The sequence below is a fragment of the Larimichthys crocea genome, chromosome XVII (genome assembly GCF_000972845.2).
Source record: "Larimichthys crocea isolate SSNF chromosome XVII, L_crocea_2.0, whole genome shotgun sequence".
Taxonomy (NCBI): domain Eukaryota; kingdom Metazoa; phylum Chordata; class Actinopteri; family Sciaenidae; genus Larimichthys; species Larimichthys crocea.
Window position 1 is genome coordinate 25966651 of NC_040027.1, and position 27194 is coordinate 25993844.

At 39.6% G+C, this 27194-nt stretch overlaps 1 protein-coding gene across 2 annotated transcripts; it reads left to right on the forward strand.

Moving 5' to 3' along the window:
- Positions 1-23731: 23731 nt before the first annotated feature.
- On the forward strand, positions 23732-26893 carry LOC104922764 (serine/threonine-protein kinase pim-2). Of its 2 annotated transcripts, none has more exons than XM_010735689.3 (9): positions 23732-23854; positions 24038-24226; positions 24687-25091; positions 25469-25563; positions 25649-25696; positions 25896-26111; positions 26208-26385; positions 26505-26681; positions 26776-26893. In XM_010735689.3, the coding sequence occupies exons 1-9, from the start codon at positions 23791-23793 to the stop codon at positions 26865-26867; spliced, it is 1464 nt and encodes a 487-aa protein (XP_010733991.3). In that variant the 5' UTR covers positions 23732-23790; the 3' UTR covers positions 26868-26893. The 2 variants fall into 2 exon arrangements, with proteins under 2 accessions (XP_010733991.3, XP_027145707.1); XM_027289906.1 differs by having other exon boundaries at positions 24690-25091.
- Positions 26894-27194: the final 301 nt, after the last annotated feature.

Sequence of the window (27194 nt, forward strand, 5' to 3'; positions counted from 1 at the left end):
TTTCAGCCCTTATAGCTACAATGTTTGGGTCATGCTTGGAGAAATGACACTGTGTGTGCTTCACAGAGACATGGCTGAACAGGGACACTACGGACCAGAACATCTCCGTCGATGGCTTCCACACTGTCCAGGCTGACCGGGATTGTACCTGTCACATCACAACCAAAGAACAGCTCTGTAGCCCGTATGTTGAACTGTTGACCTGCTAGCCGTTGGACTCCATCCATACTATCTGCTGAGAGAGATCCCGCATGTCAGCATCGTTGTCTTGTCCATCCCTCCCTCTGCAAACCAACATCTGCCTGCAGCACCATTGGACCTTTCATATAGCCTATAGTTTTTATATAAATATATAGTTTGTTCTTAATAGATGGTTACGTGTTTACATATGTTGTTTTTGTTTGTTTGTATACTGGAGTATAGTAACAAAAAATAATTTCCCCCTGTGATTATTAAAGTATTTCTGATTCTGATGTAATGTGTGTAAGTTGATAGCAGGTATTTGTCTTCAACATGCAGCACCACTGGTAGGGTTAGTTTTTTTTGTACATAGTTTGCAAACTGAAGAGGATGCATGCAGAACACAAAAAGAAGCTGACCCAGGAGCGGACCGTGTGGAATGCCATGTTAAGACATGTGACCTTCCACTCTTGCTACTAGAAGTACCTGAAAAGCTCCTGTTACTGAATGGTAAGAGGAACACCTCTTTGAGGCTGATGCAGAGAACCTTTCAACCACAATACAGTAGTCCACAGTTTCAAAAGCAACATATAACAATGCTATGCTATGAAAGGTCATCCAGAAATAGGCCAGACTCTACCAGACATTAACTAATACATCATAACGTGTCATAATCATAGCAGGCCTACTTGTTAAAACTAAAGAAACTATTTAGCTTAATGTGTGTTTGGTTCTGAAATTGGTAAACTAGCATGAATTACAACATAACACCTGTGTTTTCAAAATGGCAGCTGTGAAAAAGCAGCCATTTTGAACCATTCATATATTTTTTTTACAGCAGCCATTTTGAAATTCAATTTTGAAAACACAGGTGTTACCAAGGATACTAATAGAGGTTCTAAATCCAAGTTCTAAATGGTTTGATTCAGAGATTCAAAATGGCTGCTTTTTTACACAGGCGTTACCAAGGATACTAATAAAGGTTCTAACCATAACCTTCATGACCAGAATGTTTTAATATATCATATCTCCATCAGGTCTAAGAAGCGGTGACCCATCTCTGCATGTTTTTTTGCTCTATGTATCGGTCCTCTCAGTATTCATATTGGTATCGTTGTATCTTTGATAATGTAGGCCAAAGTAACCAGTGACAGAATTGTACATTTGTCAATAACTGGGATGAATATATACAAATGTTTATGACTGCATAGTAGAAATATGTTAATTTAGTCTATAAATGGTAGATACAACACCTTATCCCACCGGGATAAAGGGGTACTAATGACACTTGATTTGGATATTTTCATGTCTAGGAAAAATTTGGAATTAAACAAGTGTCTTTGGTTTTGAAATTGGTAAAATACCATGAATTATGGCATTACTAATTATCACTTAACATGAATTGCTATTTCTTTGCTATTTATTAATGCCATTTAGGAATCTGGTAATCAGAAAATCTAAAAGAAGATTACTATTTGGTGAAGTGAGCAGAATTTAACCTTTTTTTTTTTTTTTTTTTTTTTTTACCAGAAATATGAATAAAAGCTGCAATACATGGAAAACAAAGAAATTAAAATTCTACTGTTTTTGCAATGTACTCAAAAAATGTTACATCAAGTTATTGTCCAAGATGTGAGGATGACAAAGTCAACCAAACCCATATATAATATTCTGGCCCGGAGTAAAATCATTTGATGCTATATTTCAGTACACACACCTATCCTAGGAGTAAGGAGCAATTAGGCAGAACACCTCAGCTGCTTTCTCAACAAAGAGATAGGTACCTCTTTAGCAATGTAAGAGTAACAGCACTTCAGCTGGCAACAAAACATTAGCTGAAAATAGCTGCACCACAAATGAACAAATGGAAGGACCCAGTCCACAAAATTTACAACATAGAGATGATACATCTTTAGATTTCAGAATCCATAAACCAATAGTATTTTGAAATAAACATTTTCACAATAAATAAAACAAATATTAACTATGTAAACAGAAGAGCAAGATGATTAAACATTCAAAGTAAGTAACTTACTGTCAGTTCACAAAAACATGCAAGAAACTGGGAAACTCCAAGCTTTCTAGTTACTTTAAACACACCACAATGTGAAAAATACAGCAATTTTTATTTCCTGGACAAATGTACACCTTATATGTATATTTTTGTCAAAAGTCTTCTGTTATTCTTTCTTGTCCAACTTCACAACATAAATAAACATGTTTACAGCTTGGTACAAAGGTTTTGGTCTCTATAGCTAAATTCCCTGTTCGTGACAACTGCACTGAGGGTGAATTTTAACAGAACTCACCTATTCAAATTATGTTAAGGCTTAAAGTTATGCATTTTTAACAGCGTGGCTGCTTTGATTTACAGGTAGGTGCCCTTACAGATGGCTTGTTTGAGCACCATGGTGTCATTTGACCTGCCTTAGCCAGGTAGGACAACCAACATGGTGACAGCCAGCATATTTTGAGCTTCAAAACAGCACTTAGGAAACCTATGGGTTATGTCACGTAAAGGCTATGCATTCTTTATACTATCATTGGCCCCAACTTGTGCCTGACCTCAAAGTCCTACACTTTGACTTTGCCTGACCTTGCAGTTGATGGTAAAGTGACAAAGTAGGGGCCACCTTGCATCCAAAAGATCAAGTTAGCTCTTCAGATTTCTGTCAGTAGGTTTCTCACTTTTTACAAAATGGCTCTATCTGGGCCAAAGCTTCTACAACCCTGTGTGGACAGTGCTGGCAAATGTGTGTGTGTGTGTGCAAAATTGGTAACCTCTGATAAGCCAATTATAGAGTGAGCTTTGGTTTTTTTGGTGAAGTAATGCTTTAACAATGGCTTTTCTGCCTTATGATGGCTCACTTTGCAACTGGGGTAAATTGTCAGGGGAACCTAAATTGTCTGTCCTGGAACAAGTTAAGTTCAGGCCACTCATAGAAAAAAACCTCCCCTCCTGCTGATTTGTGGACATATATTTGTCATTTCATAATAACTCCATCAGGGGGGGAAAAATACCAGCATCTTTGGAGATACAGAAGCATTTTTCTTCACATAATAGTTTTTAGACTTTACTGTTACATTATTAATTGTTCTGAAATATCTTCACAGGATTCATGACAGTATTCTTTTGCTCTCACACTCCGTCACTGCAGCTCTGGGGAACACAAATCAACCCAATGAATACAAAAACTTTTTTACAGACTTGGTTTGCGATAACACAGTGTCATAGCTGTGAAAAGTGTCCCTACTGTGCCCTAAAGACGTGCAGAGATAAGCCTTCATATTTTCACATTTACAGTATCTGCACTTTGTCCGCTAATCCTCTCTGGCTTGACAGCAGAAACAGTGTTATTTTCACTGTTAAAAAATGCTCTGTTTTTCTCAGATTTTTTCACAAAAGTCTGCTCTTCATGAATAGACAACATTTCTACATTTTAAATGTTTAGTAAATATTGTATATTAGCACCCACAATCATGTGTAGGTTGTTCTTTCAACATTTCTGTTCCTTCTTTTTTTAGATTTCAACATGTAGGAACACTGCATCAGCAGTATAGGAGGAGCTGTTTCAGACTTTTAAGTCTGTGTCCATTCATGCCCTGTCCAATGCTTGGTGGCTGACATTTGGTGTCGCTGTACGGCTTGGATGGGCGTGAAACTCTCCTGGTTGAAGCATCAGTACGAAAGATGAAGAGAACTGTGTTAGCAAACAATGGCTGTTGTACCAACTGCAAGAAAGACAGTTACACATAATACGAATCTGTCTGTTGTTCAAGAAAGAAAAAAAATTCAGAAGAGGTGGGGTGATTAAGGAGTCGCAGTCAATCGGAGACTTTGTTGTGTTGGAAGGTGTAGCTTAGTATTACATATAATAGTTTTAGTGTCATGGCTGAATATTACTGTAATGCCCTCCTGACAGCCCTCTTCTCAGATGATCTAGAACGCAGCAGTGTGCCTGGTAAACTGGCCCACTGGCTACCTGTAGCAGCCTACATTAAATTCAAATGGCTCATGCATCAGAGGCATATGTTAGCTGGTGGAACAACAGACGAGAGCACTACCAACACTTGATTGCGAGTACTACTTATTGCTGCACTAACATGTCCTGTTGGTTTAAATCAAACAATTCAAGTACCGTCCATTTCTGATGATGGCGGACAGTCAGCTTCATTCTGTCACAACTTTTGATGGTTTGGAGTTTGAATCTGCCCAAATTGCCAAATTGTCAATGGTTTCTGTATGTTTGAATACAGTATGTTCAAACCAAATGTATTAAAAACCTGTTTTCATTATACTGTGCTTAGGTCAGTCTAACCACAGTGACGTTCACTTATCGAATCACAAACATTTCCATTAAAGGGTTGTGTTGATCTGTCTCCTCAGAGAACCCTCCTTGAAGAACAATGAATGGCCTTCATGATAGCAGACCGGCACAATTTCTGGGTCAAGCACAGAGGCAAGGGAGGATCATAGAAGAGAATCGGGATGCATTAGATTTAGTTTTTATCCCAACACAGCTGAGCTAAAGAACAGAATGTTTGCTTTGTTTAAAATGACAAGCAGCAGGAGAGGTAACATCAACTCGTCCGATGGCTGTGATTTTTTCATCACACCAATATAAATTGTGGCTGAATCTTCTGATATGTTCTAATATGAAGAAGAAAAAAAAAAGCTTCTGTAGCTGTGTCTGGTTTGAAATAAACTTTTTTTATCTACAGTGATAAAACCAAAGTGACACTTCTCCTCACTGATGCATTCGATGCAGAAGCTTTTGCCTCTAAAGCTAAACATTAATTCTGTTTAAATAAGACCATTTTCCCTGCTGATGTCTGCCCGTTTCTCTCAAAAAGGAATAAAAAAAAATCCTGCAAGGCAATTTAAAACAACCAACGGAAGTCTCTGTGAATCAGATAATGATTTTTGTGACTCTTTCCACTCCCAGCTGATTTCCTGGTGTATGACTCAGAGGAAAACAAGGCTTACACTGTCAGGTCGGCTTCTTTCAGTTTGGATGTTTTGTTCTTTATGTTTGTTGATGAATGAAAATGTTGCTCGCAGGTTGTTACCCATTAGCGCCATATGCTTTGTTTCTGATTCATTGCTGTCTCTAATTAATTGTTGCAACAGTATCTTGAGGTGACAACTTCCCAGGGATTGTCCATACCCACACTGTCTACAGTCTAGAAGCCTTAAATAAAAAACAGCCTTTTGCTTCAAACTGATACATATTACAGAGACCTTCCAACTTCATGCAGTGATCAGAGGATTTTTGAGGAACAGGGGGATCCGATGAATGCATGTCAACTGGAAAATGGCTTTGTTTAACGAAGAAAATGTTTTAATACAGACTTCTGATTCACTTGTACAGTGTCAGTTCTGTAAATTAGAAGCAGCATATGTGAAAACTTGCTTTATATACGTCTAAATAAGAATGTCTCTCTAAAGCACAGAGCCGACTGACATGTAAGAGTTTGCTTTTCATCTTCTGATGCCAATCAAACAAACAACGAGACCCAACTGTGATGATAGGCGATGCCTCATATTGTTTACATCATTCTCTCTTGTTCTTACAGCTTAGAAGGATTTTCTGCATCATATCTGTCTCACAAACACACACACACACACACACACACACACAGTCTATACAGTCTACACTACTAATTAAGATCTGCTATGCACTGCTTGGATCAACAAATTTTTCAAAATAAAATTTTCAGCACTACCACATAATCACTGCTTAGTGTGTCTTCTATCATAATTAGCCTACTTTGTTGCATTACATTGCATGGTTACTGGTCCATGTGCAGCACGAGCTCAGAGAGTGTCCGTTTCATTGGTATGAAGATTAAAAAGGTGAAGTCAAGGCAAATTTGCAGTAATAGTGCTCTATAGGAGTGTTCTCTAAGCTTAGGGATGGGACCCCAAAAGGGGTTGAAGACCTGTTTTAATTGGTCCCCAAATGTCAGATTTAAATCCATAACAATGCTATATGTGCTCTATTCTCATTTCTGAGTAAGGACCACAGCATCAACAGGTATGCTTTATGAAAGTAGTGTGGATTCTGGTACTTCTGTTTCTGGGCACTGGGCTGTACTGGGGTGGGAAGTCCATTGTAGCACCCAGGCACCATCGAACTTTACAGAGAGATGGTGTCAGGCCATCCACTTCTGCCTAGTTTACAGCTTCTCCTTCCTTGTGTATGTGTGTGTGTGTGTGTGTGTTTGATTACAGGAGTGGAGTCAGGTGTGAGGAGGAGTCAGGGCACTAGCTGCCAGCCATCATCATCATCATCCTGCTTCAAATACCTCGTTGCTTCCACAACATTCTGCCAGATAGATTCTCTTTGCTTAGTCAGTCTCACATACAGCTTCTCAAGACGATCACCTAGCCCTGTATTTGTGTAGTTAATACTTCACTGTCTCATTCACCTTCTCAGTTGGCTGTGTCTGAACCCCTCCCCTCTGGACTGCACTTCCTCATCCTCTCTTAACTGAACCCCTCAAAGTCCTGGTTTGATTTCCCGTCTATCCTCACCAGGTTTCCATTGTTCTGGCTTCGACCGCTAACACTAAGCCTGGTTATTTGCGTTGCAATGGCCCAGTCTCAGCCTACATCATCCAAGCAGGATTGTTAAATGAAACTATTTACTTTATTGATCTAGTCAAGGCAAATTCCAGGGACAGCATGACCAAATTCTTCATTCTTTCATTCTTTTTATTTATGAGTTTTATTTATGACACATATGTTATGCAGTGAAGTGCAGTTACATAGGGCAGAGTTGTATTGAATCAGCTGAGTTAAAGTATCCATTAGGAACCAGAAACTGTGTTTGCAGCATTTGTCAATGTTTGCATCATTTGTCAAATACAACTCAACCCATTATCAATTGTTATGAAAGCATCAACATGCAATATGTTGGAACAAGTTAGGAGTACACATAAACATGTCTAATAGAGAAGGGGTCATGTTTGAACGAACTCCTCCTAGGGATTGTATCCAATTAACTTCAAACTTGGTAAGTGTCTTCACATAGAATTCCTGAATAAAACTTAACAAAATGATGAGTTTTGTGGAAACTGTGTGGGCGTCGCGATCCATAAAATCATTCAAAGAAAAAGTCAGCAGGAAGCACATTCACAGAGCTGTCTGGAACTTCTTGTGGTTATCAAAGTTATGTTATGCACATTTCGACATGCACACATTTCAACGTGCGCGCATATGCGAGGGTTTCAGGCAAAACTGTGCGGCTAACATCTACTTTGTCAAAGCTGTCTGAAACTTCCTGTGATTGTTAAGAGCAGTATTATGCACAATTCGGCTGCATAATTCATGAGGGGGCGGAACAAAAAAGCTCTATAGCGCCCTCTGGAATTCTTGTTTCGAACAGCCCCACCACAGTTTTGGACACAGAATTATGAAACTCAGCCGACTTGTAGAACATGGCAAGACCTACAAAAAACACCTTGGAGCAATAGGCTACAATGAACCATGATAAACCAAATCCAACCAATCCAATTTATTGTCACGTCAGCTGGCTTCTCAGATACAATGTGAATGCAGTGTTATCACTGTGATTACAATTTTACAAGGGGTATATTCTCAGCAACTTAGCACCTACCATCGATACACATACTATAAGGCTATTCTATTCAATTAGAATGACTGCAAGCATAGAACATTGCCAAAGCATATAAACGCAAAGTATACAGTCACAATCAACAGAAATGTATGAAACGATATTCTAAAACCAAACACCTGACAAGCGTCACAGCAGCACCATCAGCTAGTCTGATTCCCGCTGAGAAGGCGTTTTATAAAATGTTTCGAGACATTTACCAGCTCTAATTTCCATGAAATTGCACAAAGGCTGCTTCTTGTTTTCCTAACAGCATGAGTTCTGTTTGAGCGTGGTTTCAGCCATGTCCAACGCATAGCACACTAAGTTAAAAGTTGAATCCTGTGGTTCTTTTTTCTTTTGTAGGAAGATTTAATACGAATTCTAATTGTTTTGGCATTTCTGGTTGGTTCCTGTTTGATACCCAATTAAAGTTTTTTATCCATTTAACATTTCTCTCCAACTGTCCAGTGAAATCAAATTCTGCATTTAATAGGTTTTTAAATAAATAAATAAATTAAAAACACACAATAAAACAATAAAAATGATAATCAACATAAATTGTCAGAGATTGCAATTAGCCTATATTTATTAGGAGGTGGTAGAGATAAAAGGGATGGACCACTGGTCAAAGCCATTAAGGCATACAAGCACATCATCAGATGTTATGATGTAAATCATAAAAGCTTGGTTCATGTTTAAATAAACACTTCCCTTAGTCCCATAATTTTCTTCCCTGTCCATTGTTACTGAAAATAAGCTGCATTTCCTCCACTGTGTATTCAGAATAAGCATATACTACATACACATGCAGATGCATACGTCTCACAGGACAGGTGACAGGCATGTACATTAATTAATGCTGCAGAACATCAATGGGCCCCATGTATGGTGTGTGTGTGTGTGTGTGTGTGTGTTCATGCTGATTGAAGATGGATTAGGGTTGGGGTAGTGGGGGTTGTCAGAGGTAATGGTGTAGCATTCTGAATAAGTAAAGAGGCTTGAGGCTCTAGTGCTGATGAGATGTTGTGGTCTTTGGCCCTGAAGTTAAATAATGTTATTCTTTATAGCTAATCACACACACACACACACACACACACACACACACACACACAGCTATAATCACAGAGACACATAAAGCAATACTACGGCAAACAGGCAGAACAAAAATGATCTGCTACATGTTTCAGTAAAGTGCACTTCCTCTTATTTACGCTTTACTTACACCTCAATGAGTTTGAACCTGGACCATGAACCTGGTTCTGCAACAGACTGCCTACCAGAGACGACCTCATTGGAGGTAATTATGCAGCAACCCTGTAAAGCTCCCTGATTTTGTGGCTCACACCAGAAACCGTGGTGCCATATGCGTACCCCCCACACAACCGGACCTTCACATCCTATGCAGATCCCCATTGCTGATACACCTAGCTCTACATAGGTGCCAGGCACCAGCCTTCTAACAACTGCATGACCCTGCATGGGAGAAGCTGGACATCCCACCTAAGAGAGGTGATACTAAGCTCTCTGACTTTGAAACTCAGGTAAGCTCTCTTTCTAGCTGCCAGGATAAGGATGAGGGCAACTGTGGCTCCAGACGAAGATGTCTCCCTTGTGATGTGCAGATGGCACCCTGCATGGTAGCAAGTGCTGTTAGTGTATGAGTGGGTGATTGTGATATACAATGTAAAAGCACCTTGAGTGTTTGGAAGACTACTTACTACATAAGCACAGGGCACTTACCATGAGGATGATTACTTTGGATGCAGCAATAATGAAACATGTTGTCCTACAGACTACATTCAGATGTCGGCCAAACTGCAGAGCTTCTACGCCTCAAATAACACTGAACTGCCAGGAGACTCAACTAGCAGGGGAGGGGAAACTGGTCCACTCTGTAAAGTGGTTGCAGGTGGTGAAGCTTCTCTGGAAGAGTTGTTGCAGGCAGCAATCCCTACCCAGGTCCAACATTGCAGATAGAGTTGGGGATACCTACCTGTATCAGGTTCAACCCAACAGATGAATTTGTGTTTAATGCAAACTACTTTAACAACCAACTCTGCTGCCTTCTTTGGTTTGTGTCCATTTATTTGCGTTCGAGAATAGGGAACTGTCATGGTTTTGAGTTTGTGTTACCTGTCTTATTTTGTAGTTCTACTTTTTGTGTCCTGTGTATCCCTACTTCCTGTCTCTGTTGTGTTTTCCCATCATTATCACACTAACATGCACACACCTGTTTTCCATTGGCCCAGTCACCATTTTAAGACACAGATCTGAGATCCACAAAATGAAACACCTGAAACCTCAAAACCATGACAGAAAATTAAAGAAAAGCTCCTTATCTTATTTGGCTTGCTAATGTGGGTGGACAACCTGATTTGCACGCATTGTTGTCACCCTCTGCATTGAGGGTGGTAATGTTCAAAAGATTATATCACACAATGGTGATACTGCCACACTGCAACATAAGCCTGCATCGATTCGCTGCAATGGGGAAATTGGTCTAAAAAACTCTGAAAAGTTTGACATCCTCACAGGGTTTTGAGACTGGGAATCTTGGAGAACATTCTGTCATATGCTGTAAATACAGAATACTAAATTTGACACACTGGACATGGACTGTAATGATACTAGATCAAATAATGGAGGCACCATATTTCTTATTTTACAATGTGTATGTATACCATATTTTCACGACCATAAGGCGAAAAGGCGCAGTCTACACACACATATGGCGCACCGCCTTACAACAACACACACACAAGCATACAAGTGTGCGTATTTAAAAATAGAGCGGGAGCAAAACTGAGTTTGATTGTGCTTTATTTAAGTCTTTATTACAAAGTACTAACATTTTTTAAGCACATTACCACAGCACACATTAGCACATTGCCGGTAATCGTCATTAATCAAACCCATCGAAGTCCTCATCCTCTGTTTCTGAGTTAAACAGCTGCGCTAAATCAAATATGCCAGTTCCACTTTCTTCGCTGTCAGAGTCACTTTCCGTGCCGTGCGGACCCTCAGAAATGATGCCGGCTTTTACGAAAGCTCGAATAAAAGTGCCAGTAGACACGTTAGTCCACGCATCTACAATCCATCCGCAAACTGTGGCGTAACTTGCCCGGCGCTGCCTGCCACTCTTTGTGAAACTATGGTCTCCATCGGTCATCCATCGCTCCCACGCCGCTCGCAGCCTTACTTTGAACGGCCGGTTCACACCGATGTCCAGCGGTTGGAGTTCCTTTGTCAGACCTCCCGGAATAACAGCAAGTGCAGCGTTCATTTGTTTCACTTCTTTTTTCACATCGGCTGTGAGATGGGCACGTTGTTCTCAACACAGGTTTAACAACACACATAGGGCGCACTGCACTATAGGGCGCGCCACACATTTTGAAAAAAACAGAAGACGTTTATATGCGCCTTATGGTCGTGAAAATACGGTATATCAGATTTTTATGTTCTCTGAACGTTACAGTTTACTATTTCTTTTCACTTTGGACTGCAGTAATTTTAGAACTATACCAAAAACACCAAATAGCCTAAATGCATCTAGAAATGACTGCAGCGCAATAAAATGTGCTGTTTCCATTCCATGTGGTTTCTCTGTAGTTCTACTGAACTGTAAAAATCAGCTTTACCCGACACATCCACATGTATTTTACAAAACAAATGTCACATTGAGCATCTTCAGACTCAACTCTTTGAATGTAAACAGCACATTAGAAATTACTATTTGACCAATACTTTAACCATCTATCTCTCCCTGACTGTGTGACTGTGGAACTTGAAGTGGAATGTGTAAGTGGTGGTAGCTGAATTTGCAATTGAGGGTATACATGAAACACACCTTGGGGAGTATATTCTTGCTTGTGCATGGCAGGGTTAATTAACAAATTTACCTCATCCCAGCTGCCACCTGTCCAAATGGTCCAAATGTAGACTCTATCTTCAGGATTCGTGAAGCCTTGATTATATTCTTTTGGACATCTCTTCAAACACCACAAGCTTCTTGAGCTCTATGTCAGCCTCATCAGATTTGGTGCTTCTCTGAGAATTTCTGAAAGGTTTCTAGCTGACACTGATCTCTGCATTGATGGGCTTGGAGCTCTTGATGTTTCAAGGAGTGTTGTACTTGGTCTTGATCCAGACTGGAGATCTGTACATTCCAATGTGGAGGCAGGGGGTCCAGCATTGGACAGGGACGTCTGCAACACTCCCTTACAACTTTGATTCCTGTCTTTGGATTCCTGGTCCTGTGATTTTTAAGGAGCTTTATTGAAGCTACGTACTTACGAAATCAAAACAACGCACATACATAATACAAAAAATGTAGATAGTTAGACACATGTTATTATCAAATATTGTACATTAGAGTTACATCTTTTTACTGTAAAAATTAAACTTAAAATGTATTGAAGTGAGGACCAAACACACTGTTCTTTCTCAAACACACAGGTGTTTGAAGTGCTTTGCAGTGTTCTAAGAAGACGGGATGGCATGACAGAAAACTTTTTACAACCACGAAAGACTTGAAACTTGCAAATGACCTAATGACACAAGCATCTCTGGTATCTACTTTAGTGTGGACAAAGTTTTAATTACCAATCTGATGAAATATCTCTTATATCTTCCAAAAGCGTTCTCACAAATGGCTGGGAGGGAAGTACATGAAGTTAAACTTCTAAACTGATAATTTTTCAACAAAAACGTAATTTAGTATTTAAAGGCTAATTTTGGTCTTTGGTTTTGTTCTGCAGTTCTGTCCATCATAACTCTCAGTAATGTTATTATACATGACACTGAGTTTTTTTCTCACCTAGTAATTGCTGAGATCTGGGAATATGATGACAATGGTATCCCATCTCACATAATAACTTGGTGAGTAAAGTTGTTTTATTTCTGACCACAAAATAATTGCTACTGGCTTTGACTTAATAATTTAGTGTAACTTTAGTAAGTATTAGAGGGTATTTTGTTTTGCAGTAATGACCTTAACCTCAGCAGTCTGTGAAGCATTTCGCCTCATTACCTCATTACTCCCCATCATTCAATGAGGGTCATCTGTATGTGAAGAGTTTTTATTTTTTTAATGATATTAATGTGCAACAGTAATACATGATGCAAATTTCCTTTTTGATCAATGTAACTAGGAACATAACTTCATTCAAAATAAATGGTATCAGATCCAACTGAAGTGTGTGTTTCTGGTTTAGGCACTCCGAGTTCTTGGAAAGTAAACGAAAGATGCTGAGCTTGGTTTAGTACTGAACAAGTGATCAATCATGTCATCAATGCATTTTTCTCCATGTAGAGTATGTTAAGGTTCTATAAATCTTTTTGATATGTCCTCAAGTGACGGGATGTTTATATGTTGTAGAACAACATTGTTGACCTATGTCACAATGATCAACCCCCAAATTGTTCCTAAAAGCACCATTAGGGCCATTATCCACAAGTGAAAGGAACATCACTCCATCACCAACCGACCACGCAAAAGAGCTCCTCGCAAGGATTGGGCAGTCAGAAAATTGGTCAGAAGAGTAGCCTAAGAGCCAAGCACCACTCAAACGAGCTCCACAGTCATCACAGAGAAAACAATACCCAATGCACTCCACCTCAGAAGTTTCCATTACTGTAGAAAGGCATTGGTTTGAAATTTGCTACACAACAATTGGAGAAACCTGTAGATTACTGCGAGAATGTAGTGTAGTCAGACGAGACAACAATACAACACACTGTATTTGGGAAAATGACTCGGACCCTAATGTTTAGTTCAGCGGGTGCTCATGGAGGTTAAAATCAATGTCTGGCTTCAATTTCAGGATAATGGCTGCCTTGGAAATATGTTTAAAATAAAAGATGTGTTGAATACTATTTCCCCTTTTTAATGACAAGAGTAGTGAAAAACTATTGTTACTTACTCTAATTTATAAGTAGAATTTCACAAGTGTCCTTCAATTACATAAGGATCATAATTATACAACACATATTCTGAAGAATAAAATAATAATTTCACGTATTTAAAAACAGGAATACAGTCCTTTTAATGTGTAATTTATGTGAGAATAAGTGCCTGGAGAAGAAAAGAGCGTGTATGTCTGTGTCTTTGCATTTAGTATGTGTGCTGAGTGTGTATGAATCATATGCAGAACTGGTCTTTGAATCCTTCTTGTATGAATCTCCAGTCCTCTGGAGGAGAGCCAAATGAGATCAACAGCAGTGGAATTCCTTTGCTTCGAGAGACACAAACACATCAATTATAGCACCACCCTGGCTCTCCTTCTGATCCCTGTCATCCGTCCCTCTTCCTCTTAACTCACAGCTCCTTTGGTCTTCTCTGTCATCTTCCTCCGTCCATCGTTTCCACAAGGGGAACCCCGGGGAATTAAGCAAACACATGCAAAATGCTCAGACGGATGTGTTCTGCCCGACGTTTTCTGTTAAAGCCAGCTTTAAATATGTAAATTAAACATGTAAATATGGGGGTGGGCACACGTCTTTGCATGTTGAAACATGGCCTGTGGGAGTATCTGCACACTTTCATCTTCAGTTTAAACCTCTTACCATTGTGTGTGTATGTGTGTGTGTGTGTGTGAATATAAAAATATAAAATAAACATAAATACATTTGCATCAAGCATCATTATGCAATTAGAAATAATTAGTCACTAGCATGTTGTTTTGTTCAGTGCTGTGTGTTGGGATTCAAGAGAGCCATGATCCCTGACGGTCTCAATTCTTCACATGAGAAGTGTTAGCAAAGCTAGTGATTGGCAGTTGAAATGTTAGCATGCCCTTCATAACGTTCAGCCTGATATTACCAACGGCTGCTGATTGAGAAACCACACTCGTATCCAATTACATAGGCGTATATTTCTACACATCCTGTGCTAATAATTGCCCTGGATTCATGACTGCTTAATCTCAAGGGACACACACACACACACACACACACACACACAGAATGAGATTTTGAATGCAGAAGAGCTAAAGAGCCTACTTTTTTTTTTATTTTTTTTTATCACTGGCCACCCACACATTGTGAGAAGAGTAAGTGCAGTTAGGAGACGGAGAGCTGATGGAGGAAGGTTTTGGAAAGGAGAAGGGATTGATTGTAACATTTTCACATAAATGTCTACTCTATCACTCCAGTCTCCACTCTACTCTATCTGTTGCAGTTTTAGCCAGCAGAGCAGGAACAGCTGAAAAAGAATGACATCAAATTAGAATATACATTAAAAGTAGGACAACATCTACAACTCAATGTTGCACATTTTCCTGTTGCATACTTACATGGCTGAAACTTTTGTGGTACAAACAGCATCTTGACAGACATGTCAGTTGTGTGCTGGGACCTACCTTTCCCCATCAGCAATGAGCGAAGCAATAGAAGTGACAGGTTGGCTCTGTTTTTTGAGGGATTGCACCTCCGTCTTGACCTCAATGGCATAAGTAGATGTAGAAATACTTTATTGATCCCATGACGGGGAAATTCTTTTTACACTATTTTTACATGATTTTTTTTTACCCAGACACACACTCATGTGTAGTACAAGGGCGCATAGACAAGCAATTACAAATAACTGGATTGTTTTGGGTTGCAAATTGTTGCATTAACAAATGATGAATATGGTATTGTATGACATTGTAGTGGTGTTTTTGAACAATTGTAACAACATTCTGTAATGAAATGTTAGATTTTAAACTAGATTAAATATGTTTGACCATTTTGTGTTTTGAGTACAAATTTGCCATCATAGGGTACAAATGGTTTGTCACTGGGGCAGCACCCCCTTAGAGACCGAATTTGTACCCTTTTCAAGGGTACATTTTAGTCCCTAGTGCATTTAAGTCCATTTTTGTACCCCAGGGTGCATAAATGTCCCCATGAGGTACTAACAGGAAAGGTACGAAAATGTTCCCATGTTAAGGGGTACAATAGGTGTACCCTTGTACCCTTAAAGGTACAAGTTTAACACATTATTTCTCAGAGTATACATATGCTTTTCCACTCTGATTTTGATAGTTTCTTCTTCTCTCTGTTCTGCCACTGTTTTAACTCTTCCCCAGTGCTACTGCACACCTGCCACACATCTCCCTAAATATTGCCAGTCACTAAGTCTGTGTGCAGTTCAGAGGCCTATAGGAGAAACAAACACTACATGCAAAACTGTAATTAAAACACAGAAAAGTTAAAAGAAAACAATGACCTGTCCCTGAACACGGAAGCTGTACATGCAGAGGATAGCTTAAAACTCCCACTTAACAGCTGTAGCATCACAAGTAATCGTAAACCTCAGAAACACTGCTTCCACCTGAAACCATAATGTCCACAGGCCAAACATATTGCCCATATTGTACCTAGTAAAACATTCTTACAATAAGCTGCAAGCTGTCATGTTTAGGCCCACTAAACTTTTTTTTTTTTTTTGATTTGTACAAGGTGTTGAGTCAATTTGGTTACCCTGCTCTAGGGTTTTTCTACATTCTGCTGTGTCTCTAAATTCATTACATTTCTGTAACACCAACTACTTGAGCTCAGCTGCAGCAAGTCCCCCCCCCCCCCCGCGTATAATATTGATTTTGCGGGTTTAAGACGGATTTCATACCTTTGCCAGTCCAGGCCATCTTGAACCAACAAATTAACTATCTAATTAATTACATAATATATAATAATACATAATAAAATGTCAAATTTCTGAGAAATAATCACACTCAACAACATGTCTGTTATACAACATTCTGAAAACATTCACGTTAATTCAGCAATAATACAGCTGAACAGGATCGACTGTATTTTTTTTAATGATGGTAGTACTTGGAGAGCTGAATATTTGGTACGCAGTGTAAAAAGTTTGAGAAATGCTAGTCTACATCACACTAACAACAACAGTAAAAGGAAACAGGTCGGTAAGATAACATGATAGCAAGATAACATAACAAGATAGACTGTATTGATCCTACACCAGGGAAAATTCATTTGTTGCAGCAGCTCACAAGTTGAAAGTCCAAAGTGAGTTCACTCAGCCACGTCTCTGTGATGTCACACTCTCTATACTCCATCTGTAACGTGACTAGCCCCGTTAGCCCCTTCATTTTATTTGGTAGTGATCTTGTGTTCCCCATGATAACAGACAGTACACATGGTTTGTACCCTCTTATGTCCCAGCACTTAGATCAAGCTCTGCATTTCCGTCTTTCTATCCTCATTTCAGCATGGATCTCCAGTCTTTCCACAGAGAGCATGTTAGCAGTGTCTAGCACTAACAGTTATTCTCAAGTGTAAACAAGAAAGGAATGACTTTTTTTGAGATGTATCATAAAGTAGTCCACAAAACAGAAAGATAAATCACTAATCTTCATAGTTCCATGTTTGCGTGCAAAACAGATACAGACTGATGTAGAAAAACAAATAAATAAAAAGTACTAAAAATACTAAAAACAAGTGTTCACAGCAGTGTATTCCTGACTGGTTCTTCACCTGCTGTGATGACAGCCGACCCTGGCTTATTTCTCCCTCAAGTGGCCTTCCTGGGAACCCAAAGTGGATTTCACTGGCAAATAGATGGTCCAATTCAGGTGCCTGCAAACGCAACAGGTTTGGCTAATTCAGTTAAAGTTAACCCTCTGGGCTTTATGCTGGCTATTTGTGTCCAGTCTACTTTCTTTTTTTGACAATTTTAGCTGTGTTAATGCATATAGAATGAAATTTCCTAAGAGTCTGGATATTTTAATTTTCAATTTCAGTTCTTTAAATATATCCATATTATACTGCATCAAATGGTACAACTTGGCTCCGTCATGGCCACTTTTGGCCAATTGAAACCCATGAAAACATTTTTTTTTTCTAATCACATTATATAATCGTACAATTTAGGTAAAATGGTGTTTGTCCATTTTTGTCCAAGGGAGAGATTTCATATAATATTCATGTGTTTCAGTAGAGGGATATGATGGCTTACTGCACTCCAATTGAGTGAATGGATGACACAATTTGTGACTTGTGTTTGTGCATGAAATTGCAGCATACATATGTATTTGAGTGAAATAAATCATGATGTACCGTCTCCAAGGTGCAGTGAATTTGTGTTGTTGCAGGCTATTGAGCATTGAGGCAAACTTGCCCTTGATGCACACTTTAAAATTGTCTGCAAGGACCACTCTACAGTAGTTTGCACATCCAGCCACCCTTGAGCATGCACACACACACACACACACACACACACACACACACACACACACACACACACAGACACTTACATATGCTGTTGCTGCTCTCGTTCTTGATGAAAATATATTTTTGAAAGTTTTTCTTGTTCAAAGTAAACAAACACTGCTTTTTACTGCTTTAAAATTAAATTCAAACAGTTACTGAGAACCTTCTCTGCAATGTTCTTCGTGTCAGCCATGGAAACATCAGGGGCTCAAACACCAGCCCCTCAAATGGCTCTACAGCACCACCTGCTAAACACCAGAGAACCGGCATGGACTTTATGGAGAGCTGCTTCAACAACTGCTCTTTTAATGGCAGTGTACAATTCAATTTCTACAATTAATGCGGACTGATGCTGTTATTGCTCCATGGTGATGTAGACACTGGTGCTGTTGTACTGTATTATATGACTTTACTGGATGCATATGCTGAATTGTAATTCATTAATCGCTAATGAATATGAGAAAATATAGAAAAAAACTCTTGACATCCTTATAATATATAACATGTAAATGAATCTTAATATGTACACTTGAGATCAACTTAGTAATAAATCTGAATTTCAGCTTTCTTTAATGAGTGTGTTATGATGCTGTTAGACCGCCTTGTTAATACAGGTGTGCACCTCGTTAATACAGGTGTGTGCCTCATTTGTGTGCAGCATTTTAGAGATCAAACAGTTCAGTGAGTGCAGAGAAAATGTTTTTAACCCTAGAAGATATAGTTAAAATTAGTAACACCATTACTAACGTCGACTATATTTTACCCGATAAAATATACTGGATAAAATATAAAACTCATCATCAAAAAAAAAAAAGGTACCATGGGGGACCCTTTAAAAAGGCAGCAAAATTATTGAAAAAATCAGGTAATCCTTAATGAGAAATTTCCAAACAAAAAAAATAAATAAATGGAGCTGGGAACTTGTTTTTGTGAGCCTTGTCTAGTGAAGGCACAGTCTTCCTGCATCACTGACAACTGTGGGAGAGACAGACAAAAAATGGCATTTTTTGAGAGGGGAAAAATTACCTTTTTTTTTGACTATATGAATTTCCTTGGAAATTACCATTAAGTGATATTTATTAATAGCCTGCCCATGGCTTGATGAGTGCCATTGCCAAAGCCTTCATATACTGCCTCCTCTTCATTTGTGTGTCACCTCTCTTCATGGCATTCTCCTTGTGTATGATCCGTGAATTTATCACACCAGCGTTCATCATGCCATATGGCACACACAGTGGCCACCTCTTGGTTTTTCTTCCACAGCCATATTGAGCACTCATCTGGTTGAAAGTATCAACACCTCCCTTCGTTTGGTTGTAAAATTCGATCACTTCAGGCTCCTGAGTGGCTCCAATACTTGGTTGTGTGTGCATGGATGACAAGAGTAGGACAAGCTTCTTTTTTGAAGCTGTGTCACAGAGGAAGGACACCAAAGTTAGTTCTTTGGTGAAAAGAAAAGCACTGGAGCCTGGCGTGCGATTTTCTTTATCTTTCATCACATGTGGGATCTCTTTTGTTTGCTTTCACCGTCCCCACAAAGGTCATGTCAGAGTTCTCAGGCAGGTCAATCGCCAGTGGCACAGAGGTGAACCAATTAGTGGTCACATTCCTGTTTGTCTGGTGATATTGCTTGGTCAGCTCCTTGGTGAAATAATGGCCAAGACTCTGACACACCCTGTGGTTGTGTCACCTGCTTCCCCAGGTATAGTATCCATGCCAAGAGGTATTTGCCGTGGACATCATTGGCAAGGACAAGCTTGATTCCATAATTGGCAGATTTGTTGGGGATATCCTAAATGGACACCCCCCTCTAAATGCCAATAGCTGTTCATCCACAGTTATGTTCCCCGGGCACATACAACTTTTTACAGTTGTCGATGAATATGTCCCATATTTTTCTAATGGGAGCAAATTTATCCATGGCTTGTCTTTCCTGCCTTGTGTCAGGGTCATCAAATCAGACAGGCAAGTAGGAATGAAGAGAAGCACGGTACACAGGTGCCCCAGTACTAGGGTTCCACATCTCCCTATTGACAGGGTTAGGGTTACACTCTAAGAAATGATTCAGGAGATTAGTTAGTATGACTTAAAAACATGAGCTTTTTCAGTATTAAAAAATACAATTTGTTACATGTCCATTGTTTTATTAAGTTGATAACTTATTTCAAGAAGTTGATCGAATTTAAAAATGAAGAAAGATGTCTGAACTGATTTTGGATAAGCCTTTCTGCCTTCATTTAACAAGGAAAAGTTTTAAGTTAATGAAACTTAATATCGTATTATAATATTAAGTTAGTGCAGCTTCCTATCACGTGTGCATATATTAAAACAGAGAATGTGAACAACGTCCATTTTATGCTGCCATACTGCAACAGCCAGGGAGAGACCCAAGGAGTGATGGTCATGGTTGGATTAACTTTACTTGGTGAGTAAATATTTTTTTTATTTTCCTAATTTTATGTGCAACTGCAAGTAACTATTAGCGCTCAGTCCAGTTACACAACACTAAAATCGAAATATGCTTTTAGCTAGCTAGCTAGCTAATGTCTTCGAAGTAGTTAAACTTTTAGAAGTGCATTGGAGTCGGCTATAAGGTGCCCAAACTTGCCGTCCAGGAAACTGCTGAATCTTCAGCCCTCGTGTTTGCAGACACATCTATAAGCTGGCATTGGTGAGGAATATGTTGTGGAAAGGCGCTAGCCGTTAGCCGCTAACGCTAATAATGATGAATGAACAGTGGAGCTAGCCGTTAGCCGCTAACACTGTACACATATAAAGAGACGCCGCATCGACCGCTGCTGCCTATTGGTGCTGACGAGAAATACGGCTGCCATCTTGGAGCGGTCACCCGCTCCACTTGGTGTGTCTGTTTGACAGAAGAAATAAAGTGTCAGCGCATTTAATCAGTCATAGCTTTAAATAAATATAAATAATCTCACTATCATGTGTGTGTATTATATATTGTGTGTCTTTTGCAAAATACCTATCATACATAACATATATCACATACCAGAATATTCTATTACCGTTATGCCTACTGTGAATATTAAAATACGCAGAGTAATGTGTCCGGTATCCTGCCTACATGTATGACGTTTGCAGGAAAAAATCCCGTTAAAAAAACAGTATTGTATTAAGAGTTATGATTGATTAAATGTGCTGACACTTTATTTCTCCTGCAGACAGACACACTGAGTGGAGTGGGTGACTGGTCCAAGATGGAGGCTGCAAGAGCGAGAGAGAGGTCGCAAGAGTGGTTGCAATCCGTAGATTGGTGGTGTACCTCGGAAAAACTATACTTTGTGTTAGTCTTGTTTAATTGTTACTCGTGTTTAATTCTGACATTGATTCTGAACTATTTATACTAGGTTGATGGAGATCTCACCACTGAAGTGTTGAAGATCTTTGTAACCAGAGGTGCCACATCCGATCCAGCCAGCACATCACACAAAGATGAAAACAGTTTGTAAAGTGTTATTGATACAATAAATACATTTGGACAGTAAAACTGGAATTGCCATGTCTAATTTATTCTGACTTAAGTGAAATAAGTTACTTATAATCAAAAAAAATGAGGTAACAATTTACATGGACTTTTCTGAGTAGAAGGAAAGAAAAATATAGGAGTTATAGCAACTTAAATAGAACTTTAATAATTTAACCATGTATTAACACTAAAAAACTGAGTTAGTTCAACATAATTAAGCTTGTAGAGGACAAAACAAATCATGTTGGTCATACTAAAGTATTTGAGTTAGTCCAGCTATAAAAGTCTCATGAGAAATACTCAGTAATGGCTTAGTTGGAATTACTTCAAAAGATAAATGCAAATTGTTACAATTTTTTTAAGTTGAGCCAGTGTAATTTTTTTAGAGTGTAGGGTTGTCCTTCTGACAACCACTAAATATAAAAATCCCTAGCATTGCACACAACTCTGCTGCTGTTGTTCTCTGAACTGTAGCTTTTCTCCTCAGATATTTTGCAGCTTCAGCATCAATACGGATGTTTGTCCTCTATGTCTGGGAAATGAAGCCAATGCGGAAGTGCCAAAAACTGTAATTCCCCGAGCAGCCACTTGAATCTGGTTACGAAACATAAACCTCCACAAGTGTCCGTATTAAATTGTCCAGCTTCACAGCAGAAAAAAACATGTTTAGCCTGTCACAAAAAAAAAAAAAAAAAAAATCAGTTGCAGCTGCCTCCACTTAGATGGATACAGAGGTCCCTGTGTAAGTACTACAATATTAATAATATAGTCGTGAAAAATAAAGACAAACTTTAAAGGCAATTGACCTTACATGAACATTTTTCTCAATTTTCTTTCGTTCAGAGTGGGAACTCAAATGTACTGCTGTTTTCTTTGCTTTGCAAATATTAACATTGGGAACCGACGAATCATTTCAGAGCTTCCTGATTGATAACTAACTGAAAAGACGATGGAGACTGAAGAGACGTTAGGCAATAGTTCAAGGTAAAGCATATTCGATAACCCATTAGCAACTGTTAGACAACAGCTAAAATTAGCATTCAACTACTTCCTGTCTTACATTACCGGTAATAGCGTAACAGTATTATATGTTATGCAGTGTTGTGGGTAAAGAGTACTCTAATTACTTTTTTCGTGTTTCTGTCCTTCAACCTTAGAATTGTTGTTAAGTCAGTAACGTTATGTGACTTTTGTCAAGAGCCAGACTAGGACACAGGACTCAGGCGCAGAGATGGTGTCAAAGACCAGCAGGCATTATTGAGTGGCAGCAAGGTACTCCTCTTACAAAATGGATGAAACAAAAACGCTATAAAAACTACTATAGATATGACAAAGCTATGAAAACTACAGCTCTGGAAATTGGCTATGGAAGGTAACAAAATAATAATCAGTACAACTTAAAACTATCTATGACTAAGAAAACACTGGTTTAAACAAAAGACTCCATAAGAGAGCTCCATATAACCTAATCTAATAAAGAAAATAGCTTTAAAAAAAATCTAGCACTAGAAAAACTCTAAACTGAACTATGAAAAATACAAAGCAAAATCACTCTTTCAAGGACGTGCTGAGGCGAAAACAGGCTTGAAGAAATACTTGGGCTGCGGACTTTGGTCAAGGGCTGTGGTGGACACACAGGACGAAACACACTGGCAACAAGACACAGGGAGACGCAGACTATATGAACACATGGAGGTAATGGGGAACAGGTGGACACAATCGGGAATCAGGGAAGACAATCCAGTGACACATGAGGAAGGGCAAGTGACCTGAAACGAGGGGAGAGTTACTTTTCAAAATAAAACAGGAAATGACAAGACACAACAAAAACCCAGCTTGACTTCACCGCGGTGTGACAACTTTAGGCTCACTGGCACTCATTTTATATTGCTCTTCATGCCGCACACAAAACTCACTGCTTAAGTTTTTGGAGCAAACTTTTGTGTTTTATGTAATCTGCAAAAAGTTTACATGGAATCAATTTCCACTGAGTGATTCTACTGTTGAACTGGTTTATTGGCTATTATTATGCCCCAAGAGTTGGCCCCCAACCATTTGTTGATTTTCAGTTTTGCTTACGTAAAACCATTTAATTTGAATTAAAAATAATTGGATGTGTTGTTGTTGTTTTTTTTGACATTCCGCATTCTACAATGGAATAGAATTCATTTCAAAGCGGTAGAATTCTGTGTTTTGTGTGGTCACAACACTTAAGAGAATACAGGAACATACTTTAGAGGAAGATCCAAGTTTTTGTCATTTCAACGGTGAACCTTGTGAAGCACCATGGCTTCCAAATCGTGGCCAAAAACAAGTTCTGTAAAGTCTTGGGGCTCCAATAGACAACTGGGTGAGTAGTGAGGACAAAATCCTAGAAAAACTACAGTTTTTCTCCTTGTTAATAATATGATTTAACTGGTAGGCCAATGATTACAAATACTGGTTCATATTTGAGTCATGTAGAGGGTAGATTATGTAGTAGACTACATTTAACATGTGCAGCAAAGTAAATTATCTTTTTATGTTTTTGTAGGACGCCATACTGACCCCATTATCAAGATGTCCAAGAGAAGGTCAGATGAGAGCCTTGGAATAGCAAACAAAAGAAGCAGGAGAAGTGAAAGTCCCTGTGAAGGCTGCAGTCAGACATTTCGTGGGCTTTCACCTGGTTCCAGCTCATCCAGTTCAACCTCAGTGTACACTGACGCACCTGAAATGCCAGGTTAGATGATACATATCACAGAAAGATTTACTATACTGGATCTGTGGTCTATTAACACTAGGACTATCATGATGGTCTGCCAGTTAGTTGTGGTGCCTATAGGGGGTGCTAGAACGCTGGCGGTCATAGTATTAAGACTGTCAAATCTTAGTAAAATGAAACTATTCATCAATATTATGTTGATAGTCGCCAACTAAAGTTGACATAGGTCAAAACATTCATAGCAAAGTTATCTGAAATTGGACTCAAACTTCATGAAGTTTTCAGTATAAAATCACCCAAATATTTGAGGTCTGAATGTTCTACAGATAAATGTGTGTGATTAGTTTGAATACAAGTGTTCAGTTTGTCAGTTTATCCAGTTTATCAACTCTTTCACACTCCACTTTTAATCCAGTGAGGCAAACATGCTCACATTTCTTGGCTTTTTCTTTTTTTGTTGATTGTCTCACTGGCTCAGAAGAAAGTCTCTCAAGATCCAGCAGTGAACCTGAGCTTGAGTTGTGGCTGTCCGCTACTTCTGACTGCGACACTCACACTGACACCAGTATGGAACTTGGGGTGACAACGAACAACATAAGGAAGCTGGAGGAGATAGAGGAACCAAGGAAGAGAAGCAGAGAGATCCAGAGTCCCCTAGAGGGCCCCAGCCACCAGGACTGCTCCAGTGATAAACCCCGGAAGAGGAGCAGAAAGACCCAGAGACCCTCAGAGGGTTCCAGCCAGCGGGACTGTTTCAGTGAGGCCCCCAGGAAAAGCTCCAGAAAGACCCTGAGTCCCTCTGAGGGTCCCAGCCACCAGGCCCTCTCCAGTGACAGACCAAGCACCTCCTCACCAGCAAATGCTGTGCCCTCCAACAGTATGGGTAAGATGAGATAGAAATAGTGGAGTTTATTATTCAGCCATATTCAACAGTGAAGACTGTGGTATGATGTCTACTAAGAATCTGGAGGAAGTTTTCCAGAGTCGGGTAAAATAGGTGTGATGTCATCACGGGTTTGAAACACATGAGCATTTAGGAGGTGTCATGTCAAACTAAAAATGCTACTGAGTTCCATTAGAGGAAGTGTAGGATCCAGTGTTGTTGGAACTTGACCCTGCTCAAAACTGCCTGTTCAGTATAAGACAAAATAAAACGAATAGTGATTTTTACACTAATGTAGTAATTTAATTGTTCATTAGTGAGTGAAGGGGTGAACAAGTAAAATCAAACTTTGTGTTTGTTTGTTTTTGTTTCTGCAGCTGCTTTTGAGGCCAAATACAGGGTGCATGAAATACTGGGTGAAGGAGGCTTCAGTGTGGTTTTTTCTGGTGAACGCAAGGATGACAACCTGCCTGTAAGACTCATACATCCAACACCCACATAAACACACAATCTATAATCTTGTATAAGATAACTAAATGCCTGTTTATGTCCCGTAGGTGGCTATCAAAGAAATCCTTCAGTGTAACGTTGACCGTATACCAATGGTAAATAATTTGTTCTTCATCCTGATGCAAACATTAAATCAAATGTTTATTCTGAATAGAATAGGAACACAATGCATATTCCTCTTGTACCTCATACAATCTAACAGTTAGAATACCATTAACTCTGTTTTGTTCATCTGTAGTATGTGAATGTACATGTACATTTTCATTGTTTGTTTCCTTTTCTCTATGTACAAAGCTTCTGGATGGTAACATGACCATGGTCCCTCTGGAGGTTGCACTGCTACTGAGACTCAAACCAGCAGAGTCAGAAACCAGTGCTGTCGTGACCCTGCTGGACTGGTATGATCTAGACAACTCGCTCATTCTCGTTCTAGAGAGACCAGTTCCCTGCATGACCCTGTCGGACTATGTAAACAGGAGACAGTTCCCTATGCAGGAGCATGAGACTAAAGTAAGTAGCTGATGGCTTGTGTTTCTATGTGTCTGTGTGTGTGTGCCCATGCCCACCATGTCACACAGTCTACATGTCTTTTCCTCTCTCCCACAGATCATCATAAAACAGCTGGTGGATTCTCTCATTGAGATCCATTCCAAAGAGGTGTTTCACAGGGACATCAAGACGGATAACATTCTCATTGAGACCGCCTCTGATGTACCATGTGTCAGGATCATTGACTTTGGCTGTGGCACATTTCTGTCAGGTCAAACGTACACTGATGAAGAAGGTAGGCTGTCTTTCTTATAAAGTCATGTTCTCTGAGCCAACACACCTACTTTGCTCTCTCTGTCTTCTACCTCTGTTCTTCATTATTAAACTTTGTCCATGTGGCTGTGTGCATTGTAGGAACCTATATCTACGCCCCACCTGAGATGTTCATAGATGGCATGTACCAGGCCGAACCATTAACAGTTTGGCAGCTCGGTGTAGTGATGTTTGGAATGTTGCACAGGCGTCTCCCATTCCGAGGTTCCATTGAGATTGCATATGGAGAACCTGACATCGGTGATGGTCTTTCTGTTGGTAAGTCATACACACAGGAAAACACAAATCAAGTACAAAATGCACACAGAGCACAGTGTTTGTACTAAACAGTGATTCTTGTTTGTCTGTCCAGACTGCCAGAATTTTCTGCTGAGCTGTCTGGTCAAAGCCAAAGAGGCCCGACCCACCCTGGACATGCTAAAGAATCACCCCTGGCTGATGTGATCCCGAATGTCAGCTGGGATTGGCTCCAACCCCCCCACGATAAATATAAGCAGTTATGGATGGGACGAACGAATGGACAGACTGACGGATGGGTGGATGGACAGGCGATGGGCAGACGGATCGATGGACAGACAGATGGATGGATGGACGGAAGGATGGACGGACGGATGAATCTCAAGGCAGCACGGTGGCTCAGTGGTTAGCATTGTCGCCTCTCAGCAAAAAGGTCCTGGGTTCTTCCAGCTGGGACCTGACGGATGGGTGAATGGACAGGTGATGGGCGGACCGATCGATGGAGGGACGGACAAGCGATGAGCAAACGGATCG